At 46.0% G+C, this 24,599-nt stretch overlaps 1 protein-coding gene across 1 annotated transcript in view; it reads left to right on the top strand.

Annotated features, from left to right (window-relative positions):
- TOP2B (DNA topoisomerase II beta) overlaps nt 1–24,599 on the top strand; it is a gene marked incomplete in the record, with an annotated part of 2,991,925 nt that overhangs the window by 1,337,555 nt on the left and 1,629,771 nt on the right. Inside the window, 2 exon segments of the mRNA XM_044066877.1 lie at nt 17,573–17,682; nt 17,771–17,863. Coding sequence (XP_043922812.1) covers nt 17,573–17,682; nt 17,771–17,863 — 203 coding nt within the window.

Raw genomic sequence — 24,599 nt, 5'->3', positions numbered from 1 at the left:
CAGCTTTTGGGGTCAATGGCGGCCACCATTCTCCTGGTCCTTCTGGCAAGATTGCACATGTGAATTCTCCAATGGCTCCTGTCGACTCAGTGGTCATACCAAGATCTGCCATTATCCTACCCTATTCTCATCACGGAAACGTGCCAGTGAGATCTTCGTTGGTGGCTCCTTTCATCCAACCTGAACCAGGGGAGACTCTTCTGCCCCCCTCCCCCATTGCCACAGTGACCACGGACGCCTTTCAGATAGGGTGGTGGGGCGTTATCTGGGCAGGACGGTTCAAGGCATGTGGCAAGATCACAAAACCCACTTAAATATCCATGTTCTGGAAATGAGGGCAGTGCTTCTAGCGTTGCAGGCACTTCACTTCACAGATCTCTTCCCAAGGGTACCATCGCAATCTTCTCAGACAATATGGCGGTAGTATGGTACCTGAACAAGCAGGGAGGAACCAGGTCTTATCCTCTTTGCAGAGAAGCCATGAGATTATGGAACTGGGCGATCGCTTCCCAGAGATTTCTAGTGGCAATGCACATTCCGGGGAAGTCCAGTGTGATTGACAGGCTGAGCAGAGTTATTCTGATGCCGCACGAGTGGTCCCTGAACGACCAAGTAGCGGCTCGGATCTTCTCCAGGTGGGGGTTCCCCTCCTGCAACCTTTCCACCAGCCCTTGGAATGCGAAGTGCAGCAATTTCTTCTCCCTTATCCCCCCCAGGGTGAGTTACCCAGGGACGCTCTAGTCCACATTTGGCCCTCCGGTCTGCTCTATGCCTTCCCTCCGGTCCCTCTATGCCTTCCCTCCGGTCCCTCTACTGCCAAAGGTAATTCAGAAGGCGATCTGCTTGGGAAGCAGCATGATTTTGTTTGCACAACACTGGCCCCGCCAAGTTTGGTTTCCCTTCTTTCGGAAGTATGCAGTGAAGGATCCTTGGATTCTGGACCCAGTTCCAGACCTCCTGACTCTACAGTCGGGTCAGGCCCATCCATCACTGCGAACTCTCAAGCTAGCGGCTTGGCTGCTCCACTTCCGACCTTAGTCAGACAGCATATCCTTTCGCCTGAGGTGCTCTGGATTCTGTCTTCTTCTCACAGAGCTTTCACTAAGGAGATGTATTCTAATAAATGGAAAAGGTTTGCCATTTGGGCCCAGCGGCACAACCATGACCCTCTGACAGCTCCGGTGTCGGCAGTATTAGATTTTTTGGCAACTCTTTTTAGACAGGGTTCCGCTGTCTCCACGCTTAAAGTCCAGTTGGCAGCGATTTCTAATTATCATGTTGCCTTTGAGCTTTCACTCATGAGTCATAAGTTGTGTAAGGCCTTTCTCAAGGGAGCTTGGTTGCTTCACCCCCCGGTGTCGCAACCTGTTTTGCCATGGGATTTGAATGTAGTTTTAGGAGCCTTGACGTCTCATCCCTTCGAGCCAGTGGCCACTTGAGCAAAAGTTCTTATCTTGGAAGACTGCCTTCTTGGTAGCTATTACTTCAGCCAGAAGGGTTTTGGAGCTTCAAGCCCTTTCTGTCAAGCCTCCTTATCTGATCTTTCACAAGGATAGAGTATCTCTAAGACTAAACCCGTCATTTCTTCCGAAGGTTTCTTCTGCTCTTTGTCTGCAGCAATCTTTAGAGCTACCAGTTTTCTTTCCGAAATTTTCCAACAAGGCAGAATACAGACTTCATCAGTTGGATGTGCATAGACAACTGAGGTTTTACTTGGATGGGACACAGCAGCAGAGGAAATCAGACTAGTTGTTTGTGGCCTTTGCTGATAACAGGATTGGCAAAGCAGTAACTAAGACCACTATCGCTAGGTGGATTAGTGATTGTGTTTCATTTATTTATGCATCAACAGGAAGGGACCTTCCATTTCCAGTTAGAGCGCATTCTACTAGGGCTATAGCAACTTCAGTGGCCTTCCACGCCAGACTGTCTGTGGATGAGATATGTGCAGCAGCCACTTGGGCTTCTCCACATACATTTATTTCTCATTACAAACTGGACGTGGCCTCTAGGGTTTGGGCGTCCTTTGGTTCCACAGTGCTCAGGAGTGTTTTCCAGTGAGCCTCCCAGGATCTAGGTGCTAGGGACGCTGTCCCATCAGTTATGAATGTAGGCGAGATAGGATCGCATTACATCTTTTAATTATGTACTTACAATAACTATAGATGTATGTGATCCATCTTGCCTACATTCTTATGTACCCGCCCTCCTTCCCCCTACCTGTTGGATCTGGAGGAAACACTGTTGTGCAGTCGTTTTGGCACATGTGGGTGAGTTGTTGTGGGGCAAACAAGATCTGGGGGTTTGGGCGTGGTGCATCCTGGGATAAGGGGTTGGCCCAGCCAATGAGAGACTTCGTGCTAGTGTATCGGCCGAGTCGGAGCCGATTCTCTGCTCCGAGCCCATCAGTTATGAATGTAGGCGAGATGGATCACATACATCTATCGTTATGGTAAGTACATAACTAAACGTTTGCTTCTCCAGTCCCTAAATTGCATAGGAATTATCCCAAGACACAGTTAATCAGAAAACATTTTGCTGCTACCCCTCATTCTAGGAGCAAAATAAATGCCAGGAAGCAGCAGCCTCCTTCCAGGTCTGCTCCGACTCCAGATTTTCTTCGTGTTTCACTGTTGCAGTCATCACACTTGGGATATGTGCCTGCAGGTAGCCCTCAGTCGGCCCGACTACCAGAGACTTAGTATTTCTGCGTCGGTTGCTGTTGCTCCAAGTGTGATGTCAGGTCGTCAGGGGTATAAAAACAGGCAGCCGACGCCATTACATCAGTCTTTCTTGCCGAGGAGCCTGAAGCAGAAGCAGTTCGCATGAGTGCCGGTCGGCCACTATCTGAGTTTTAGTTATTGAATTGAATTATCCTGAAGTCTTCTAAAGCTAAGTACCCCGTTGGGGATCCTTTCATCTTGCTCTAACAGATGTTAGAAAAAGTTAACAATTGTCTTGCCTCTGGAAAGCGAATACCACATCGAGATTTTCATTCTTGCTGTCACCTGTTTAGGCCCAGACCATGGCATCTCTCGCTGTCGGTTTTGTGCCTTGTTCAGCATCTGATCTATTCATAGTTGGGCCCTGATTGTCACTAAGTACTTTAGTTCTTGTTCTCCATATTCCGAGATGGCTTCGGTAAGCCATCCAACTACCGATCTACCGAAAAAACCGAAAGGATAAAGACAGAGAGACCGCACAGGTTCAAAACTGCCGACGACACTTCCATTAAGCTAGTTGCCAGTTCGCCGGTATTCAGTGAGGCGCTTTCGCAGCCCCTGATGCCCGCTTCAGTGAATTTGCAGGCCTGTACCGAGACTCGTTCGGAGTTGGGTATGCCTCGAGACTGTTCTTCGATGGAAACTGTGGATGTCTCTACCTTGGATGGGTCCGGAGCCGCTGAGCAGGCACCGGCTTCTGAGGAAGTTCTTCGCACTACCGATATTAGACACAAACCGACTTCTTTTGCGTCTTTAATTCTATCTAAAACTACCTAGTTTCTAAGGCCTAGAGTACGCGCTACACCTAAAAAACTGATGACCCAAACTCATGCACCTGCTTCCTTGCCACAACTTCAAATGCTTAAAATGGCAGGCGACCTTATTATGTTGATTAGGGAAGTCAGCCTTCCCCTGCTAAGAGAATGAGACCTGTCCCCAGCAGCTTTAACAGACCAAGAGTCCGACTACTCTGAGGTATCTGATTATGAAGACATGCCTTTATCTGCTTATGAGGATTCAGATGCAGCAGAATCCATTCCCTCTGCTTCTCTTCCACGGGATTTTTCTTTTGGGGAAACCTTACATACTTGGAGAGCATTTCCACTGGGAATGCCCAGACTATCCTCAGTCCAAAAAGATAATCAAAGAATTTCTAGACTTGCCACAGCATAGGCCTTTAGCAATACCCCCAGTCCTGGATGTTGTGGATGATGTCTTTATGGAATCCAGTTTAACGCCTGATACTTTATCCCCTGCTCCTAGTAAACCAGACCAGTATTAGAGTACCTGACTCACAAATTCCTTTTCAAAAATCCTACTGCTGACCCAGAGGTCATCTCCCAGGGGCCCAAAAGTATCAAAGCAACTTACAGCCAAGAATCCCACCCCTTCGGACAGGGACTCCAGAGCTTTAGACAGATGGGGTAAGAAAATATATACCTCTGCAACTCTCGCCATTAGGGCTTTGAATTGCCAGTTTCACATGCTGAAGTACAAGTACCAACAACATATTATATAACTTGAGCAAAAATTATCTACCTTACGGACTGTGCAGAAAATAAAGACTTACAAGAGCTTATGCATTATGCAAGCCAAGTCTGCTAGCATACATTGCAGTGTGGCTTTGACACCCTGGAAGCATCTTGCAGGGCAGCAGTCACTGATTCTCTACTGAGAAGGCATGCTTGGCTTAAGGAGCAAACCTTGCCAGACCATGTAAAAACAAAATTGCTGGATGCTCCTTTGAATAAGGGCAATCTATTTGGCACCAAAGCAGAAGAGGTTCTTAAAACGATGGAAGAAAAATCTAAATCAATGCAGACAATCAAAGATTTCTTGCAAGTACAGCCTCCTAAATTCAGTAGGCATTGCCCCTCGAAACATTGGTCCTTACCAGCCCCCTCAAGGCCATCTCAAACTAGTCCCAGGGGAAACAGACCGCCCCAGACTACAGTCTCAGGGTATGCAGAGATCTAAGCAATGGAGTGTCTCCAATTCAAAAACAGGAAGATGTCCTTCAAGGATGCATCTGCAGTCCTAACAAATGGGTTGTCCTGCCTCAGGCAGCCCTTCGGTCGGCCGGATTCCAAAGTCTGGGTCTGGCCTCGGCTGATGTCGCACTTCACCCGACGTCATAGCTGCTGTGAATTGGGTATAAAGGCATCAGCCGACGCCATTTTCCTCAGTCTTTCTTGCCGCGCGGTGCCCGAAGCAGAAGCTGTTCGCAAGTGCCGGTCGGTCAGATCCGGAGATTACTACTACCGAAGACTTCTAAAAAGCTAAGTACCCCGTTGGGGACTCTTTCTTGCCTCAGCCGATGTCAGAAAAAGTAAATAACTGTTTAACTTGTGGGAAACAAATACCTCATAAGGATTTCCACTCTTACTGCCTTCCTTGCTTAGGCCCAGACCACGACGTAGCAGCTTGTCTAGCCTGTGCTTCCTTCAACCGACGGACACTTAGACGTCGGTCGGAGTTTGCAGAGGAGTTTTTCGGCCCCGCTTTTGCTTACAAAATGCCGTCGGAGACTCCGACTTCACAATTAGCTAAAAAGTGTAAGGAAAAGGACCGACACTCGCGGTCCGTGGTTTCAGCCGAAACCACGGTTAAGCCAACCGCGAGTGTCTCGGTTTCGGCTGAAACCGAGTCCACGGTTCTTCCTTCGGCCGAAAGCATGCCTCCTATAGCCGAGGCCTCACACAGCATGGCTGAATCTGCTACTGAAATTTCCCCTGCTGTAGCAGGTTCTCAGGATTTATCAGATACTATTCCTTTAGACATATCTACTCCTGCACATGGAGCTGCTAGGCCTCCTGCATCTATGTCTATCAAGGCTTTTTCCAGGGCTAAAGCAGCTAAAACTTCTAAGGCCTTGCCTGCTAAAACCCCCTCACACAAGCCTACCTCTAGTTCCCAAATGCTCAGCCTGGCTGAAGATCTCATTTCTTTGATCAGGGGATCCCAACCTCACCCTGACAGGGCCTCTCAACCCCCTCCAGAGAAGAGGCCTAGAGCAGAGCCCCCTGAGCCAGTTTCAACAGATTATTCCTCGGATGATTCAGAAAACTCAAATCCTCCAGAAGGCCCTTATTCTCCATATGAGGACTCTGATGCAGAAGACTCCATTCCTCCTGCCTCTCCTCCTGAGGAATTTTCTTTTGGGGAAACCTTGCATGCTATGAGAGAGCAATTTCAATGGCAGGGCCAGGATTTTTCAGATTCAAGGAAAAGGCTAAGGACCTTTTTACATTTACCACAGCATAGGCCTTTAGCCATTCCTCCAGTACTAACAGTTGTGGATGATGCATTTAATGATGCTTGTACTGCCCCTGACTCTCTACCCCCGGCCCCTGCTAAGCCCGCCAGATATTACAGGGTCCCGGACACACACTTTCACTTGTATAAGGCTCCTATTGCAGATCCTGAAACTATTTCACAGGGCCCCAAAGCTGTAGCAGCTGCCTCTGCCAAAACCCCCTTCCTCTGAAAGAGAATCTAGGGCATTAGAGAGATGGGGTAAAAAGTTTATACTTCTGCTACTCTTTCGGCTAGGGCCTTAAACTGTCAATTCCACATGATTCAGTATCAGGAATTTTTGTTAGACCAGCTAAATAAAAAACTGTCCTCTCCTGAACCTATAGACCGTAAGTCCCTTCAGGATTTGGTACATAACACTCAGCAGGTCAGTAATCATTCCTTAAAATGCGGCTATGATGCACTGGAGGCTTCCTTTAGATCAGCTATGACTGGTACAGTGATCAGAAGGCATGCATGGTTAAAAGAGACCAGACCATGTAAAGTCAAAGCTCCTAGATGCTCCCACGGAGAAACAAAGTTTGTTTGGCTCCCCTGCACAGCAAGTGCTAAAGAAGGTGGAAGAAAAAGCAAAATCTGTCCAAACAGTCAAGGATTTCTTACAGGTCCAGCCTCCGAGGTTTAGTAGAAATTGGCCTTCGAAGAATTGGTCCTTTCCAGACACCTCCAGAGCACAGAGGGGCAGAAATAGGCGCCCAAGAGGCAGAGGTCAATCCAGAGGTGCCTACAGGGGACGTCAGTGGCAGCCTAACAACCAGAGAAGTACTGCCACAGATCCAGCTACTACCACTTCCACAGGACAGACACAATGACTTGACTCTGATACCACCTACCAGGGAACAACTGGAAGCACCCTTAGGCGGAAAGCTAGCCTTATTTTCCGTAAACTGGCATTACATTACAGGAGACAAATGGATTTTACAGACAATAGACAAAGGCTACAGGTTTCACTTCCACACTCTACCAAAAAAGAGAGGAATGCCAAACCTACCACCAAACCAAAAAACAAACTCTCTAGGACAAATCAACCATTTACTAAGGATGAGAGCTATAGAAAAGGTACCGTCTATGGAACAAGGACAAGGATTTTACTCCAGACTTTTCCTGGTACCAAGGAAAGAAAACCAATGGAGACCTATTCTCGACCTGTCCGCTCTGAACACATATCTCATTGTTCCAAAATTCAAAATGCTGACCCTACAGCAACTTCTTCCCATGCTGGGCAAGGAGTCTTGGCTGGTGACTCTAGATCTCAAGGAGGCATACCTGCACGTCCCTATACGACCAGATTGCAGAAGATACCTCAGATTTCTTGCAGGATCAGAGTATTATCAATTCTCAGCATTGCCCTTTGGCTTATCTACTGCGCCCAGAGTATTCACGAAATGCCTGGCATCAGTAATTGCTCATTGCAGGCTTCAGGGAATTCAGATTTATCCATACCTGGACGACTGCCTAATACAAGCGGACAACAAGACAAAATTAACAAAAGATTTGGAAAAGGTTATACAACTACTGCAAGCCCTGGGATACACAGTCAACATGAAAAAGTCAAGGCTGGTACCATCCCAAAGGATAACATTCTTGGGTGCAGAACTGGACACTTCAAATCAGATGGCATTTCTCACAGCAGAAAAGCAAAAGCAACTACCTCTCTATTTCATGGCAGTAACAACAAAGAACCAGCTTACAGCAAGGAAAGTCCTGCAAGCCCTGGGTTACATGGCATCCTGTATAATATTGATTCCACATGCCAGACTGCATATGAGGAAGTTGCAATGGTACCTAAGGAATTTATGGTCTCAACACAAGCACAGTCTAGAAACCCAGATTCCAATAATTCCATGCTTGAAGCAAGAATTCCTGTGGTGGGCTCAGGCCTGTTAGTTGAACAGAGGACTGCCTTTCCACAAGCCTCACCCAAGCCAGACCATCACCACGGACGCCTCAAACCTCGGTTGGGGGACACACATGGTGGACAAGTGTATACAAGGCCTATGGACACAAGACCAGCTGAACCTACACATAAATCAAAAAGAGATGCTGGCAGTGAAACAGGCAATTCAGACATTCAGACTGTTTCTTCAACAGGGTCATTTGCTGATAAGGACGGACAACACCACAGTCATGTGGTATATCAACAAACAAGGAGGCACACACTCATATCCTCTATGCCGGATGGCAATGGACCTGTGGAATGTGGCCCTGATCCTCAACATTCAGCTCCAGGCCATATTTGTACCAGGAAAATAAAATATACTAGCAGACACCTTAAGCAGAACTACCACGGATGCCCACGAATGGATGCTGCATCCAGACATCTTCAAATCCATTGCAAAGAAATGGGGACTACCAGAAATAGATCTGTTCGCATCCCCACACAACCACCAATTGAGGAAATTCTGCACAAGGACATGCCACCCACTTGCTTGGAAGGTGGACTCCCTCTCCTTCAGTTGGGAAAACCTGACAGCATATGCATTCCCACCTCTTCCTTTGATGCACAGAGTGCTACTGAAGATCAAAGAAGATCACCCAAAGATCATCCTGATAGCTCCAGACTGGCCGAGGCAGCATTGGTACCCGCTACTGAGGAGTATGTCTCGGACACACGCATGGCCTCTGCCTCTAGTTCTTTTACTGCTAACACAGAACAACTTCAAGATCCTACATCCAAACTTGAAAACACTGCAGCTAGCTGCTTGGAATATTACATAAAACAAAATAACCCAGATTTATCTCAGAGGGTTAAAGACATTATCCTGGAGGCTCGCAGACCCTCCATAAGGAAGACTTATTCAGCCAAATGGAAAAGATAACTCATTTGGAGTGCAGCAAAAGGAGAAAATGTATCATTAGCAAACATAGCGAACATCCTGGAATATTTAGCAGAACTTTTCCACAATGGCCTTTCTTACTCCTCCATTAAGATTCATGCATCAGCGATTTCAGCAGAATACAACATGGATCCTCCAGTCTTCTCTCATCCTCTACTCAGGCAGTTTCTGAGAGGAATTAAAAATGTAAAGCCTCCATGGAAGCCACCTTTGCCTACATGGGACCTTAACTTTGTGCTGGAAAAGTTAACACTTCCCCCTTTCGAACCAGCAGCAACAGCAGAATTACAGTCCTTATCTTGGAAAACTGCTTTCCTGCTTGCAATCACTTCAGCAAGAAGGGTTTCTGAATTACAGGCATTAATGGCAGTACAGCCCTTCCTTATCTTCCATCAGGATAGAGTGTCCTTGAGAACTAACCCTACTTTTTTGCCAAAAGTGGTCTCCAGGGTATCATTGAACCAAGCAATCCACCTACCAACATTCTTCCCCAACCCACAGAACAGGCCGGAAAGACTACTACATACCTTGGATGTGCACAGGCAATTGCGCTACTATCTGGACAGAACCAAGAACAATAGAAAAACTGACCAGCTTCTGGTAGCATATGCAACAGGAATGGAAGGAAAAGCAATTTCAAAACAGACAATCTCAAAATGGATAGGAAATTGCATTAGATTTTGTTACTCTTTTCATCGAAAGACAACTCCAAAAAACATCAGACCTCACTCCACAAGGGCTACAGCCACTACTACAGCTTTCTTACGAGGAGTGGCTACCAAAGGCATTATAGAAGCTGCTACTTGGAGCTCCGTGCATACATTTGCCAAGCATTACAATTTGCCTTTATACTCCTGATCCAGAGCAGGTTTTGCTACGGCAGTCCTGCAGGGTATCTTAACTACACCATAATCATCTTAGTACCTCCACCCCCAGTTTGGCTATGGTATTCTACCCATATGTGATGACTGCAGATGCATCCTTGAAGGACATAGTACAGTTTTGTACCTACCATAAATGTAGATGTCCGATAGGTATGCATCTGCAGTCAGGTTTACCCTCCCTCCTACCCCTCTGTGGTATTCCTAGGGTGCTTACCCCTCTTTTAGCTAGCTGGGGGAATCTATTATGGTGTATTTGTTTGTATATACATGTATATATATATATAATTTTGCAAATGTTTGGAATTTTATTGCATTTATCCAAATTTAGCCTTCCTAGAGGGCACCTGGCATCTGGGGCAAGAAAAACTGAGGAAGATGGCGTCGGCTGATGCTTTTATACCCAGACGCTCTGACGTCGGGGAAAGTGCGACATCAGCTGAGGCCAGACCCAGACTTTGGAATCCGGCCGACCGAAGGGCTGCCTGAGGCAGGACAACCCATATGTGATGACTGCAGATGCATACCTATCGGACATCTACATTTATGGTAGGTACAAAACTGTACTTTCTGCAGGTGTTAGCTGCTCCCCCCTTCAAACCAGCAGTGTCAGTAGATTTGAAATTCGTATCCTGGAATATAGCTTTCCTGGTGGCCATTACTTTGGCCAGGAGAGTTTCTGAGATCCAAGCTTTGTTTGGCATGCCCCCTTACTTTATATTTCATAAAGACAGGGTTTTGCTATGCACGAACCCTTCCTTCTTACCAAAATTTGCCCCTGAATCAAGTATTAATCAGACGATTAACCTGCCTGTTTTCTCTCCAAATTTTCAGAACAAGGGTGAATATACACTGCATTTGCTAGATGTTCATAGACAGCTTTGTTTCTGTTTACATAGGACTAAACCCTTATGTAAGTCTGACCAGTTATTCGTGTCCTTTTCTAGACCCTTTTTGGGCAAAGCCATATCCAAGGTTTCCTTAGCTAGATGGATTACACAATGTATACTGCAAGTCTATAAGGACAAAGGTCTGTTCCAACCTGGTCCTTTTAAAAATCATTCTTCCAGATCTATGGCAACTTCTGCTGCTTTTTGGTCTAGGATTTCACTGGATGATGTCTGTGCAGCAGCGACCTGGACAAGGTCACATACATTTATTTCTCGTTATAAGTTGGATTTGATATCTAGAGTGAGAGCATCCTTTGGCTCTGCGGTGCTCAGGAATATCCTTCCATGAGGGCCTTCCAGGAGATGTTCTTCACGTTTCACTATTGCATTCATCACATTTGGGTTGTATGCTTGCAGTAGCCCTCATTCGGTCTGATTAACCAACTCTTGGGTCCTGTGTGGGTTGCTGTCTCTTCTTCCGTGACGTCAGGTCGTCGAGGGTATAAAACATGCAGCCAACGCTATTACATCAGTCTTTCTTGCCGTGCGGTGCCCTAAGCAGAAGCAGGTCACAAATGCCAGTTGGCCGACTCCTGAATGTAATCGTTTTAGAGTTTCAGAACCAAAGTCTTCAACTAAAAGCTAAGTATAACCCGTTGGGGAAACTTTTTCTTGCTGTTAACTGATGTCAGTAAAAGTAAATAATTGCATAACTTGTGGAAAGCAAATACCTCATAAAGATTTTCATTCGTACTGTATTCCTTGCCTAGGCCCTGACCATGACATACCTCACTGTCGGTTTTGTGCCTTATTTAAACCACGAACTGTCTTCGGTATATTTACACTTCTAAATATTTTGGTGCTCAGTTCAATTATCCTGATATGTCTTCGGTCAGCCATCCGACTACCAACTTTCCGAAAAAACTCAAAGATAAAGACAGAGACAGGCCGCCTAGGTCCAAAGCTTCCGACGCTTCTCCTAATTAAGTTGCCAGTTCATCGAAACTCAGTGAGGTGCTTTCGCAGCCTCTGATACCCGCTACGTCTGATTCGCAGGCCTCTACTGAGACCCATTTGGAGTCCGGTATGCCGCGAGATGCTTCAACTGTGGAACCTGCGGATGTCTCTACCTTTGATGGGTCCGGAGCCGCTGTGCTGGCACCGGCTTCTGAGGGTGTATTCAGGTCTACTGACTTGCGCAGTAAACTGATGCCATCTTCTTCTTCAAGGCCTAAATCTTAAACCATGCCTAGAAAACTGATGCCCAGACCGCATGGTCAGGCCTCTATGCCTAAAAAACAAATGATAAGAATGGCTGAAGACCTTATTACTTTAATCAGGGGAAGCCAGCCTTCCCCTCTCTGAGAGACCTAGGACTGAGTTTTTTTTATGGTACTTCTGACCAGGATTCTGAATTTTCTGTTTCCTCTGACCAGGATTTATCCTTATCTACCTATGAGGATACTGATGCTGAGGACTCTATTCCCTCTGCCCCCCCCCCCCCCCCCCCAAAGAGGATTTCTCTTTTGGTGAAACCTTGCATACTGTCAGGGAGCATTTTTGTTGGGAAAGTCAGCATTCCTCTGATTCTAAAAAGAGGCTTAGGGATTTCTTACTCTTGTCCCAGCACAGGCCTTTAGCCATTCCTCCTGTACTAGACATTGTTGTTGATGCATTTGCAGAAACGAGCTTGGCCCCTGACTCTCTACCTCCTGCTCTCAGAAAACCTAATAAGATATTACAGGGTCCTTGACTCTCACAAGTTCCTTTTTAAAAATCCTACTGCGGATCCTGAGACCATTTCACAGGGGCCCAAGGACATTAAAGCTACTACTGCCAAAAACCCTACCCCCTCTGATAGAGACTCCAGGGCGCTGGATCGATGGGGTAAGAGAGTGTACAGTTCTGCAGCTTTGGCCATTGGGGCTTTAAACTGCCAGTTTCGTATGTTAAAGTATCAGCAGCATATTATTGGATTGCTTAAACAGAAAATTATGTTGATTCCTGATTGTACTGAAAATAAGGATTTACAGGATTTATTGCATTCAGATGAACAAGTTGGAAAACATACTTTGCAATGTGGTTTTGACTCTCTATAGGCATCTTGCAGGGCTGCTGTAACTGGGTCTGTACTTAGAAGGCATGCTTGGCTTAAGGAGCAATCCCTACCAGATCATGTTAAAGTAAAATTACTGAATACTCCCCTAAACCAGGACCGTCTGTTTGGCAGCAAGGCAGAAGTTCTTAAAAAGATGGAAGAAAAAGTTAAATCTATGCAAACTGTTAAAGATTTTTTACAAGTACAACCTCCATGATTTAGTTGGCATTGGCCTCCCAAGAATTGGTCCTTTACTGTCTCTTCCAGACCTTTTCAGTTCATACCCATATCCAGCAGAGCTCCCAGGCTGCAGTCCCAGGGTACGCACAGAGCTAAGCAGTGGGGGGCCTCCACATCCAAATCTGGGAGTAATAAAAACTCCCCCCTATGGTAAACTGTCTCAATGACTTGTTTTTAATACTTCCAAGCACTTGTCAACTGACTGCCCTTTTGGGGGGAAAGATTGCTCTTCATGCAAAGAACTGGGAACTTATTACCCAGGACAAATGGGTTTTAAATACAATGTCCCAGGGATACAGATTTCACTTCCACACGTTGCCAACACCAAGCGGGTGGCCAGATCTACCCCCAAATCAGTGGGTAGAGGCCCAAAAGCAAGTACATTTTCTCTTAAGCATGGGGGGCTATTCAGTTTGTACCAGAAGAGGAAAAGGACAAGGAGAGGCCCAAAAGCAAGTACTTTTTCTTTTAAGCATGGGGGGGGGCTATTCATTTGGTACCAGAAGAGTAAAAAGGGACAAGGTTTCTACTCAAGACTTTTCCTGGTACCCAGAAAAGACAATTCATGGCGTCCTATCCTGGACCTGTCTACACCTTTTTGGTGATTCCAAAATTCAAGATGCTGACTCTTCAGTAGTTGCTTCCTATGCTAGGCAAAGATGCCTGGTTGGCAACACTAGATTTAAAAGAAGCATACCTGCACATCCCAATCAGGGAATCTTGCAGAAGATACCTATGCTTCAAAGCAGGCCACACGCACTATCAGTTCTCTGCACTGCCCTTTAGCTTATGTACTGCGCCCAGGGTATTCACAAAGTGCCTAGCTCAAGTTATTGCATTTTTCAGGCAAATAAATATTCAAATATACCCATACCTGGACGATTGTCTAATACAGGCAGAAAGCCAGGACATATTTTGGAATCATCTGGCCTTTGTACAAAGGGTGCTAACTTGTCTGGGGTACACCATAAACGAAAAGAAATCACACCTGGTATCCCGTCAACAAATTATATTCCTGGGAGCAAGCTTGAATACAACTTCCCAGATGGCTTTCCTCACACCAGAGAACTAAATCCATTTGATAACCTACTTCAAACAAGTGGTCACAAAAACCCTGCTTATCTGCAAGGCAAATACTCTAAGCCTTGGGGTTTATGGCTTCCTGCATTCTTCTAATTCCATATGCAAGACTGCATATGAGGAAACTGCAATGGTATCTAAAAAGCCTATGGTATCAACATTCTCAAGATCTAGAAGCTATGATTCCTATCGTACCTTACCTGTGCCTAGAGTTCCTTTGGTGGGCAGAGGCCTGCCACCAAAACAAGGGACTACCATTCACACTACCCCTGCCGCCCATACCCTAACAACAGATGCATCAGACTATGCATGGGGGGCTCATCTGGCAGGGAAGTGCATTCAGGGCAAATGAAACCCAAGTCAAATGCACCTGCATTTAAATCAGAAATAAATGTTCGCTGTACAGAATGCTCTGACAGCCTTCAAGGACCACATTCTTCCAGGACAACTAATGGTAAAGACAGACAGCACTGCTATTATGTGGTACGTAAACAAGCAGGGGGGTACACATTCTTACCCCCTCTGCAGAATAGCCATGACATTGTGGAACACAGCCTTGAGCTACTAAGTGCATTTGCAAGCTCAGTTCCGCCAGGGAAATTAAATACACTGGCAGACGGACTAAGCAGAAACCTCATGGACCCACATGAGTGGAAACAGGAACCAAGGATTTTCAACATGTTGACAAGCAAATGGGGGAGGCCAGGTATAGACCTGTTTTCCTCCCCAAGAACTACCAATTGGACAAATTTGCACAAGGACTCCCCACAAACAAGCTTGGAAAGTGGATGCTCTGTCCTTTAGCTGGAAAAACCTATCAGTCTGTGCCTTCCCCCTTCTGCCTCTGCTCTCAAAAGTACTACTAAAGATCAAACAGGCAAACCAAGGACGATTTTGATTGCACCAGACTGGTCACGCCAACATTGGTACCTCCTCTTGTGCAATGCATCACGGTTGGCCCCATGGCATTTGCCTCAGACTCCCTTCCCTGTTGTCTCAGCAGGAGAACCAGGTTCTGCACCCTCCGCTTCCAACACTGAACCTAGCAGCCTGGCTAATTTACCTAATCCCTCCTTTACCATCCCTCAGTAAACCAGTGATGAATATCATTTTAGAGACAAGGAGGCCTAGTACTAGAAAATCTTCTGTTGAAAAATGGAAAAGATTTTTTTGCCTGGAAACAATCTCAAGGGATGAGCACAGCAGCGCCCAATTTACCTCAGATTTTACAATACTTAACTGAGATGCTTCACAAGGGCCTGTTTTTTTCCTCCATCAAAATTCATGCCTCAGCCGTTTCAGCTCATTATAACACAGAACCTCCCCTCTTCTCTCATGCACTCAGCGGGGCAAAAAATTTAAGACCACCCAGGAGATCTCCAACACTAGCCTGGGACCTTAACTTTGTCTTGGGGAAACTCACTCTTCCTAATTTCGAGCCAGCTGCTACTGAAGATTTAAATTTTTTTCTTGGAAAACAGCTTTCCTTTTAGCAATCACTTCAGCAAGATGGGTATCTGAATTACAGGCACTTATGGCAGTGGAGCCTTTCATCATCTTTCAAGCGGACAGGGTGTCCCTCAGAACCAATCTATCCTTCTTGCACAAGGTGGTATCCAATGTGGCTCTTAATCAGTCCATTCATTTGCCAACCTTCTTTCCTAATCCACAGAACAAAGGGGAGCGGATACTGCACTCCTTAGATGTGCACAAACAACTTAGATTCTAGTTGGACAGGACTAAACCTGAAAGGAAATCTGAACAACTGCTGGTGGCATTTCTGCAGGGGCAGAGGGGAAGGTTGTTTCAAAGCAAACCATTTCTAAATGCATAGGGGCCATTGCATTATTGTTATAAGCACCATGGAAAACCTTTCCTACAGGGGATCAGACCCCACTCAGTCAGGGCTGCATTTACCTCTACCGCCTTTCTCAGAGGCGTCCCTACCAGGGACATCCTAGAAGCTGCTACATGGAGTTCTGTACATACTTTGACCAAGCATTATCATTTGCCAATTTTCGCTAAATCTAGAACTGGTTTGGCCACTGCAGTCTTGCAGGGTCTTATAGCTGGTCCTAATGCTATCTAAATTCCTCCTACCTACCTTAGCTTTTGGAATCTACCCAAATGTGATGACTGCAACATTGAAACACGAAGAACATAGTACAGTTGTGTACACTTACCGTAAATGTAGATGTTCGAGTGTATTCACTGTTGCAGTCCTGGTTACCCTCCCTCCAGCTCCCTGACTTCTTTTGGCTATACCTCTACTTTCCTTTACTATGCTTAAAAGCTTTTTGGTGTATTTGCTTTTTTGTTGGAGGTATAACCTTGTGTGTGTGTGTGTGTGTGTGTGTGTGTGTGTGTGTGTGTGTGTGTGTGTGTGTGTGTGTGTGTGTGTGTGTGTAATTGCTTTCCATTATGGGGTCACCTGACATCTGGGGCAAGAAAAAACTGATGTAATGGTGTCGGCTGCATGTTTTATACCCCTGACATCACAGAGGAAGAGACAGCAACCGACGCAGGACCCAAGACTTTGTTAATCAGGCCGACTGAGGGCTAATGCAAGCAGATAACCCAAATGTGATGACTGTAATAGTGAATGCAGTCAAACATCTACATTTATGGTAAGTGTACACAACTGTACTTTTTGGTAGCTGGGGACTACTTCAGATAAAGAAGTTATGTACTCACCATAACGTTCCATCTGAGTAGTTATACTTGATTTTCTGCAACCGTCCCGCCCTCCTTCCCCCGAAGCTGTTCCAGGTTAGTGCTGTCTTTGAATTGCTGATGGTTTGGATAGTGGCAAACTCGATCTGAGGGAAGGTTGGAGATGTGAGTGATTATGGGTAAGGGGAGGAGCTTGAAGCAGATGCTTAGAAAATTTTTCTGGCTCGGATCCAATATGGATCTGAATAGGTTGCAGAAGATGAAGTATAACTGCTCAGATGGAACGTTATGGTGAGTACATAACTTCTTTTTTACCTTCAGGTAGTTTACACACATTTCGTTCTGGATATTACTTTTGTAATTGGTAGTATTCTTTTGGATGTCCTCATGTCTGAAGGTATATGCATTGTTAGTCAGCCTTTGTTACCAAAACTTCGTGATTACAGATGTGAAATTAAATTTGAAGTGTGCTTCCAATCCGGCCGACCGAAGGTCTGCCTGACGACAGGACAACCCATTTGTAAAGACTGCAGATGCATCCTTGAAGGACATGCTGTTCACCTCTGTGAAAAAGAAATCCAAATATGAGTGCCTTATTAGAGGCTTCTGATTCCCTATCTTATGCTCTAATAGGTTCTGGTTGTGCCTATAAAGGAGTCCTTTGACTCAGAACACTTGCTGTCATATTAAAACTTATGTCTTGAAATATGCTTTAGACAGTGCCAGAATTAAGACGAGAGGATATGGGACGATTTTCATATATTTTTTAATTACAGAAAACTGCAGTTGTTCTACACTATTTTAATAGAATCCTGCTAATTGTTTTTATTTACAGGTTTGGGTACGAGCACTGCAAAGGAAGCAAAGGAGTACTTTGCTGATATGGACAGGCACAGAATTATATTCAAGTATGCTGGTCCTGAAGATGATGCTGCCATTACATTGGTATGTTGATAGCTGAGAAATATTTCAGCACTGATCATTTTCCCCTCATTCAAATAATAGTGACTTCATTTGGTTGTTAATTCTACAGGCTTTCAGTAAGAAGAAAGTAGATGACAGGAAGGAGTGGCTTACGAACTTCATGGAGGACCGACGGCAGAGGAGAATGCATGGATTGCCAGAGGTGAGAAAGCTGGCTATTGTAGAATGTTAATATTTTTTATGCCAGTTTACATTAACTTAATTTAGATCTTAAAAATGACAGATGAGCACTTGGTGAACTAGACAATATATGCAAGGTGTATGTAGTATTAAGTTTGATGTCTTTCTAGTCCTCTGTTGCAGTATTCTTACCATAAGGGAGTTGGGCGATGAACGGACATCGGCCAGTATAGAAAAGAATTTTACTGTGTGTGGTACATCGCATGTAGGTTGCTGTCGGATGTCTGCCATAAAAGTAATGTATGAGCACACCATCCTCAGAACTTCTTTGCCGCCAGTTCGGATGTTTCACCCGTACATACAATCTGATGATGTCCTTCTTGTACCTATGTTGCAGTATTCTTAGTGTTGGTTTCCCTGCCTCAGGTGACTCGAACTTCAGCTCCTGTATGCTGTAGGTTTGTGGCATGTCACATGGACCATAAACCAGGGACCTTAAATGTGACATCTACACTCAGACCCCAGAACTTTTCAACCACAGTCGACATCATATCAGTTGCTTCACTCCTCTACACAAAGACTTCTAAAGCGAAGTACCCCATTGGGGGTTTTGGCCTTTATTTGCTTGAGCTTGGTTTGCTGTAATTACCATTAGCTGATGTCGGCTAAGAAGGGTAAATGCCGATGCAGGCAACAGATACTGCATAAGGATACACATGACCACTGCATCTTTTGTCTAGGCCGGGAGCAGAAACATACCGTTTGCTCCATTTGTCAATCTTTTTTACCCAAGACCCTCAGTAGCCATCTGGCCATCCTTAACTTATACTTAGAAAACCAGAGGCTCAAAAAAACTTGCGGTCAGGATGGATCCCGAATTGGCCGTTCCGGCGAAACCCCCACGGAAAAAGGCCAAGGTTTCCAGGTCTACTTCCTCTGCCTCTCAGCCATCGGACATCCCGCCAGCTTCTGATATAGGGGTTGAGGGACGTCTGACAGACCCATCTACTTGGACGGCTCCCCCGAGGAAGCTGCTTCAGAAGTAACGACCAGCACGTCCATGGAGATGGCCCTGAAGTAGGTCCCTACCGATGTCGAGGGGGAACCAGATATTGTCCGACGACTGACTGGGATACCAATGCCTGAAACTTCTTCCGTTACCCAGGCCTTCCTCAAGGCCTACGGCTTTAAAAAGAAACCAAAACACCAGAGTCCATCTTCTGAAGGAATCCCAGACTGGCAGTCATTTATCAGCTCTTTGATGGAGGCCTTCATGGTCCTTCGGCCCATAGCTACCTTTCTTTCCGCTATTCCAGTGCTTAGTCCCTGGCCTGCTACTGCCACTTCTCTCCCTTTGCCTACTGTCCAAGAAGGAGAGGAAGAACAGGAGCCCTACTACTCCTCTACAGAAGAATCAGTCTCCTATTCCTCACAAATTTTATTTATTTTTATTTATTTATTTAACATTTGTTGACCGGGAATGTCCGACTAGGTTCCACAGAGCCTGTTTTCAGCGGAGGCCCGGGGAGAAATGCTCCAGATGCATGTCTTTGGAATGTGGGAGGAAACCGGAGTACCCGGAGGAAACCCACGCGAACACAGGGAGAACATGCAAACTCCACACAGAAGGCACCCCAGCCAAGAATCGAACCAGAGAACCTCTTGCTGTGAGGTGACAATGTTAACCACTGCACCACTGTGCCGCCACGTTGCCTCTCCTTTTGAATACTATTCCCCAGATGAATCCGTAGAAGGTGACTCTCCACCAGAGGATATCAATTTTGGTGAGACTACCACAAAAATGAAAGAATACTTTAAATGGGACACTTCCTTAATGACTGACACTCAAAGGAGGCACTTAGAACTCCTCCAGGTGGAATCTCTGTCATCTCAGCCAATCCCACCTGTCATCCCTGCCTAACTTGATGCTTTCACCTCAGCATCAAAGAACCCATACTCTCAACCTCCGGCCCCTAAGAGACCTGACAGTTTCTACAAAGTTTCAAATGAACAGAAATTCCTAGTTAAGCCACCCCTGACAAACACTACTGTAATTGTGGTATCCCCTAATAAGCAGTCTAGACTGATTCCTTCAGCATCTCTTCTGCCCACTGATGAGGATAGCAAAAGCATGGACAGGATAGGAAAAAAGGTTTACACCTCTTCCACCCTAGCCTTCAGACCTATCACTTATCAAACCCACATGATTAATATACCTTGGACCTAGTCTCACAAGCCTCTACTCTCTTGCCATCCACCCCTGATTGTCCCACCAAAGCTGAGATAGCATCTAAATTGTCCCTGGCTTCCCAGGTTGCCAGACATTCTATTAGATGCAGTTATGATGCACCAGAGGCCTCTGCTAGGTCTGCTGCTTCTGCATCAGTACTCCACAGATACATTTGGCTACGCCTCCAACCCCTTCCAGAGGATTACAAGTCCAAAATCCTAGACTCCCCATTGGATCACAACCTCCTATTTGATAAACAGTCTGCAGACCTTTTCAAAAACCTGTGGGGAAAAAGTATAAAGTGCTGCAAGACATCAAGCACTTGCTTGTGTCCTCCATTCTTAAATACTGCAGGAATTACCCGGCTAAGACTACCTTTGTCAGGAGGCCCCCCTTCTCTGCTACCCTTTCCTGTTCCAGGCATAGGAGACAAACCACGTCCAGATCAGTTGTCTCACAACCCAGTCAAAGACCTCCTTTTCAAGATAGAAGTGGACCTAACAATGCGTGACTGCCTTGCCCAACTCCCCTTAGGTGTATACTAGGCTAATGGCCCTGGAGCCTTTACAAGCCTAGCCCCATGTCAGCCCGCCTTTCCCACTGCCTCCCCATTTGGAAATTCCATCACATCAGACCACTGGGTATTGGCAATCATATAAAATTGATATTTTCTTTCTTTGAAGGAAAACTCCCTTCCAAGGGGCATCCCCCCCCCCCCCCCAAATCAACTCCACCTCTTCCCTCACATACTGCAAGACCTTCTGCGATTAGGAACCATAGAGCCTGCCCTTCCAGGACAGGAAGGAAAAGGCTTCTACTCAAGACTCTTTCTGGTCCCCAAAAAAGGTGGTCCTTGGAGACCATTACTAGATCTATCCATTCTAAACCTTTTTCTAAAAGTTCCAACGTTCAGAATGTTATCCCTTCAAACCCTTCCTCCTTTATTGCCAGCCCAGGCCTTTATGGCCACACTAGACCTAAAAGAAGCACATCTCCATTTTCCCATAAAACCCTCCAACAGAAAATTCTTAAGTTTCACTGTGCCCTGCTCTCATTTTCAATTTACAGCCTTGCCCTTTGTAAATATCCTGGATGCAGTAGACACACCAAAGTGCCTAGCCACAGCCATAGCTTTCTGCAGAACCAAAGGTATCCAAATCTGTCCCTAACTAGATGACATCTTCATTCTAGCAGAAACAGAGGACAACCCTCCAAAAGCATCTGAGGTTCACCACTTCCCTTCTTCACAACTTGGGATTCACCCTCAAACTCCTAAAATCATCCTTAATCACACAACAGGACTAGATCTTTCTAGGCTGCAGGATCAGAACTGACCTGATGCGGGCTTTCCTCCCCCAGGACAAAGTCCTGTCAGTCTCCACTTGCTTCCTAAGCCTATTACAGGTTCATCAGATATCTGCAAGACAATTACTGCATATCTTGGGACTCATGTCAGCCACTATCCCGATGCTACCCCTTGCCTGAATGCACATGCGAAAGTTCCAGTGGTACCTGAAAAATGTGTGATCACAACACCATTATCCCCTAGAGCATCCTCAAAGCAGAACTAAGGTGGTGGATCCATCAAGCACTGCTGAACCCAGGGCTTCCACTTCAGTCACACTTCCCAACCCAGCATATGCATACAGATGTAATTCATCCTCACCAGCAGATGTTAGGCCTAATACTCTGGGTGATGAACTTCTAATCCCTTTCAGACACCACTATTCAGAGGACGTGCTTTTAGTCCTGAGGGAGGCCAGGAAACCTACTACTATGAAATCCTACTTATCAAAATGGGAACGATTTTCCAAATGGTGTCTCCATAAGGACAGGGACCCCTGCCAGGCAGACCCCCCCCCCCCCCCCCCCCCCGTCCTTACCTATGTGTGTGTGAACTAATTTAAGGCTGGTCTTTCGTACTCTTCAGTAAAAGTCCACCTATCAGCAATTTCAGCCTGCTTACCTCTAGACCCCCCCTTTTACTATGCAGGTTAGATGTCAAACTATTTCTGAAAGGTATCTTACACATAAGACCACCAAGAAAACCCATCTCACCCCCCCCCCCCCGGACCTAAATTTCATTTTAGAAAAAGTAACTGGCCCCATTTGAACCAGCTAGTGCTGGTACACTCCAAATGTGTACACGGAACACTGTACTGCTGGTAGCCCTTAACTCAGCTAGAAAAGTATCAGAATTACATGCTCTCATGGCCTGCTCTCCCTTCACTACCTTCTATAAGGATAGAATAACCCTGCACACTAACCCTTGAGTCAACAAATTGTCCCTAAACCAATCCATTCACCTGCCCATCTTCTTTCCCTCTCCAACCAATGACAGTGAGAAAATACTCCATTCCCTGGATGTGCACAGACAACTAAGATTCTACCTAGACAAAACTAAGCCCATCAGAATATCTAGGCAACTATTTGTATCCTTCTACCCTAGAGCCCTGGACAAGGCAGTTTCCAAACAAACCATTTCCTGTTAGACCAGGACAACTGTTTCCTTGTGCTACTCCCCCCATGGCAAGCACCTACCCCAAGGGGTAAGAGCACACTCTTCCAGGGGTGTGGCAACCTCCAAAGCCTTCCTCAAAGGCCTGGACACAGCCTCCATCCTGGAAGCAGCCACCTGGTCCACAGTTCACACCTTCACTAAACACTACAAATTGGACCACGTCTCCAGAGCCTGGGCAGGGTTTGCTAGAGCAATCCTGTAGGGTTTTGTGGAATTGGCTACATCTGCCTTCACCCTTCCCTCTAATGAAGCTGTGGTACTCTCCCATGCTAAGACTATTGCAACCTAAGAATAAAAAGACGTAGAATAGTTGTGTAAAATCTTACCATAACCTTAGATGGTCTTCTCTTCCATGTTGCAGTATTCTTAGTGTGGGATTCCCTGCCTCAGGCGACTCGAAAGTCAGCTCCTATACAAAAGCTTAAGCCTGGCTGCTGTAGGTGCGTGAGACACCACACGTAGGCCATAAACCAGGGCCCTTATGCATTCTCCCTCCCAGCTATCCCTTTTTTTCACTATTGACATAACTTTAGGGGACTTTAAAGCTCTACTGTAGATCAGGGGCAGACTAGCCAGCATATGACACTTTGCACCTCTGGCTGACATATCTTGTTTTTGTCTATTGGACTGTCTGACTGGGCATTTAAGTTCTGTGGTCTGTGCGTGCCTATGGCCCCTGGTTTATGGCCCTACGTGTGGTGTCTCACACACCTACAGCAGCCAGGCTTAAGCTTTTGTATAGGACCTGACGTTCGGGTCGCCTGAGGCAGGGATTCCCACACTAAGAATACTGCAACGTGAAATAGGACATCTATGGTTATGGTAAGATTTTACACAGCTATTCTTTCTTTTGTTTCACTGTTGCAGTCATCACTTGTTACGTTATCCCTGCTGGGGTAGCCCTTTGATGGCCTGAGTACCAGAATAAAGGATTTCCCTTCTCCGTCTGCTGTCTGGAGACTGAGGCTGACGTCAGGACTATAAAAAGAGGCAGCTGATGCCATTACATCAGTCTGTCCTGCTGTTGAACCCGAAGCAAAAGCAGTTTCGCGAGTGCATCAGTCGCCCGTTGCAAGAGTGAGGGAATAACCATCTAATGCGTAAGTACCCCATTGAGGGAACCTATTATTGCTGTATCCGATGTCAGAGAAAGTCATTAATTGTCTCAGTTGTGGAAAACAGATCCCACAGAGAGACTTCCATATCCTCTGCGTCACCTGCCTAGGCCCAGACCACAGCTTACCCAGATGTAGGATGTTCTTCATCTCACATTGCTGCAGTCCTTGCACTTGGGTATTCCGCTGTCCTCGGTCGGCCCGAATATCAAAGTATAAGGCTGACGTCGGTCAAGGCGCATTTGACTGACATCAGGACGTCAGGGTACAAATGCGCATGACCGACGTCATATCCTCAGTCTTTTTTGCCGCATGGTCCGATGCAGAAGCAGCATTGCAAGTGCCGGTTGGCGTTCTGAGATATTTCGATTTCGAAGTTTCAGACCGAGTTCAAAGTTGGCTAAGTACCCCGTTGGGGAATATTTTAGTATTTTCTTGCCTCAGTGATTTACGGATGTCAGAAAAGTCAATAATTGCATTTCTTGTGGGAAACAGATACCGCATAGAGATTATCATACTTTGTGTATTCCTTGCTTAGGGCCTGAGCACGACGTTGTTGGCTGTCGCTCTTGTGCTAGATTCAATAAACGCACTATAAAGAGAAGGTTGGATTGTGCCAGGTTAGTCTTTGGGAAGCGGTGCAATTATAAAATGCCGTCGGATGCTCCGGCGCCGCTTCGAAGAAGCGCAAGGACAAAGCAGTTAAGCCTAGGCTAGAAGAACCGTCTGTACGGACGCCGGTTCTTTAGAGGTGTCGGTGGAGCCGGTGGCTCCACCGGAGGTTTCTTTGTGTTCCCAGGGTGAGACTTTATTATTGCAAGATGTGGCCTCTCAGGAGGCAGGTCAGGCTGAGGGGCTTCTCAGGTTACTATACTCCCTCCCTTCCTAGGGT

The sequence above is a fragment of the Protopterus annectens genome, chromosome 3.part1 (genome assembly GCF_019279795.1).
Source record: "Protopterus annectens isolate FY-2018-M chromosome 3.part1, PAN1.0, whole genome shotgun sequence".
NCBI lineage: Eukaryota > Metazoa > Chordata > Ceratodontiformes > Protopteridae > Protopterus > Protopterus annectens.
The sequence above is the reverse complement of the archived record's forward strand: the minus strand, read 5'-3'. Positions and strand labels throughout refer to the sequence as shown.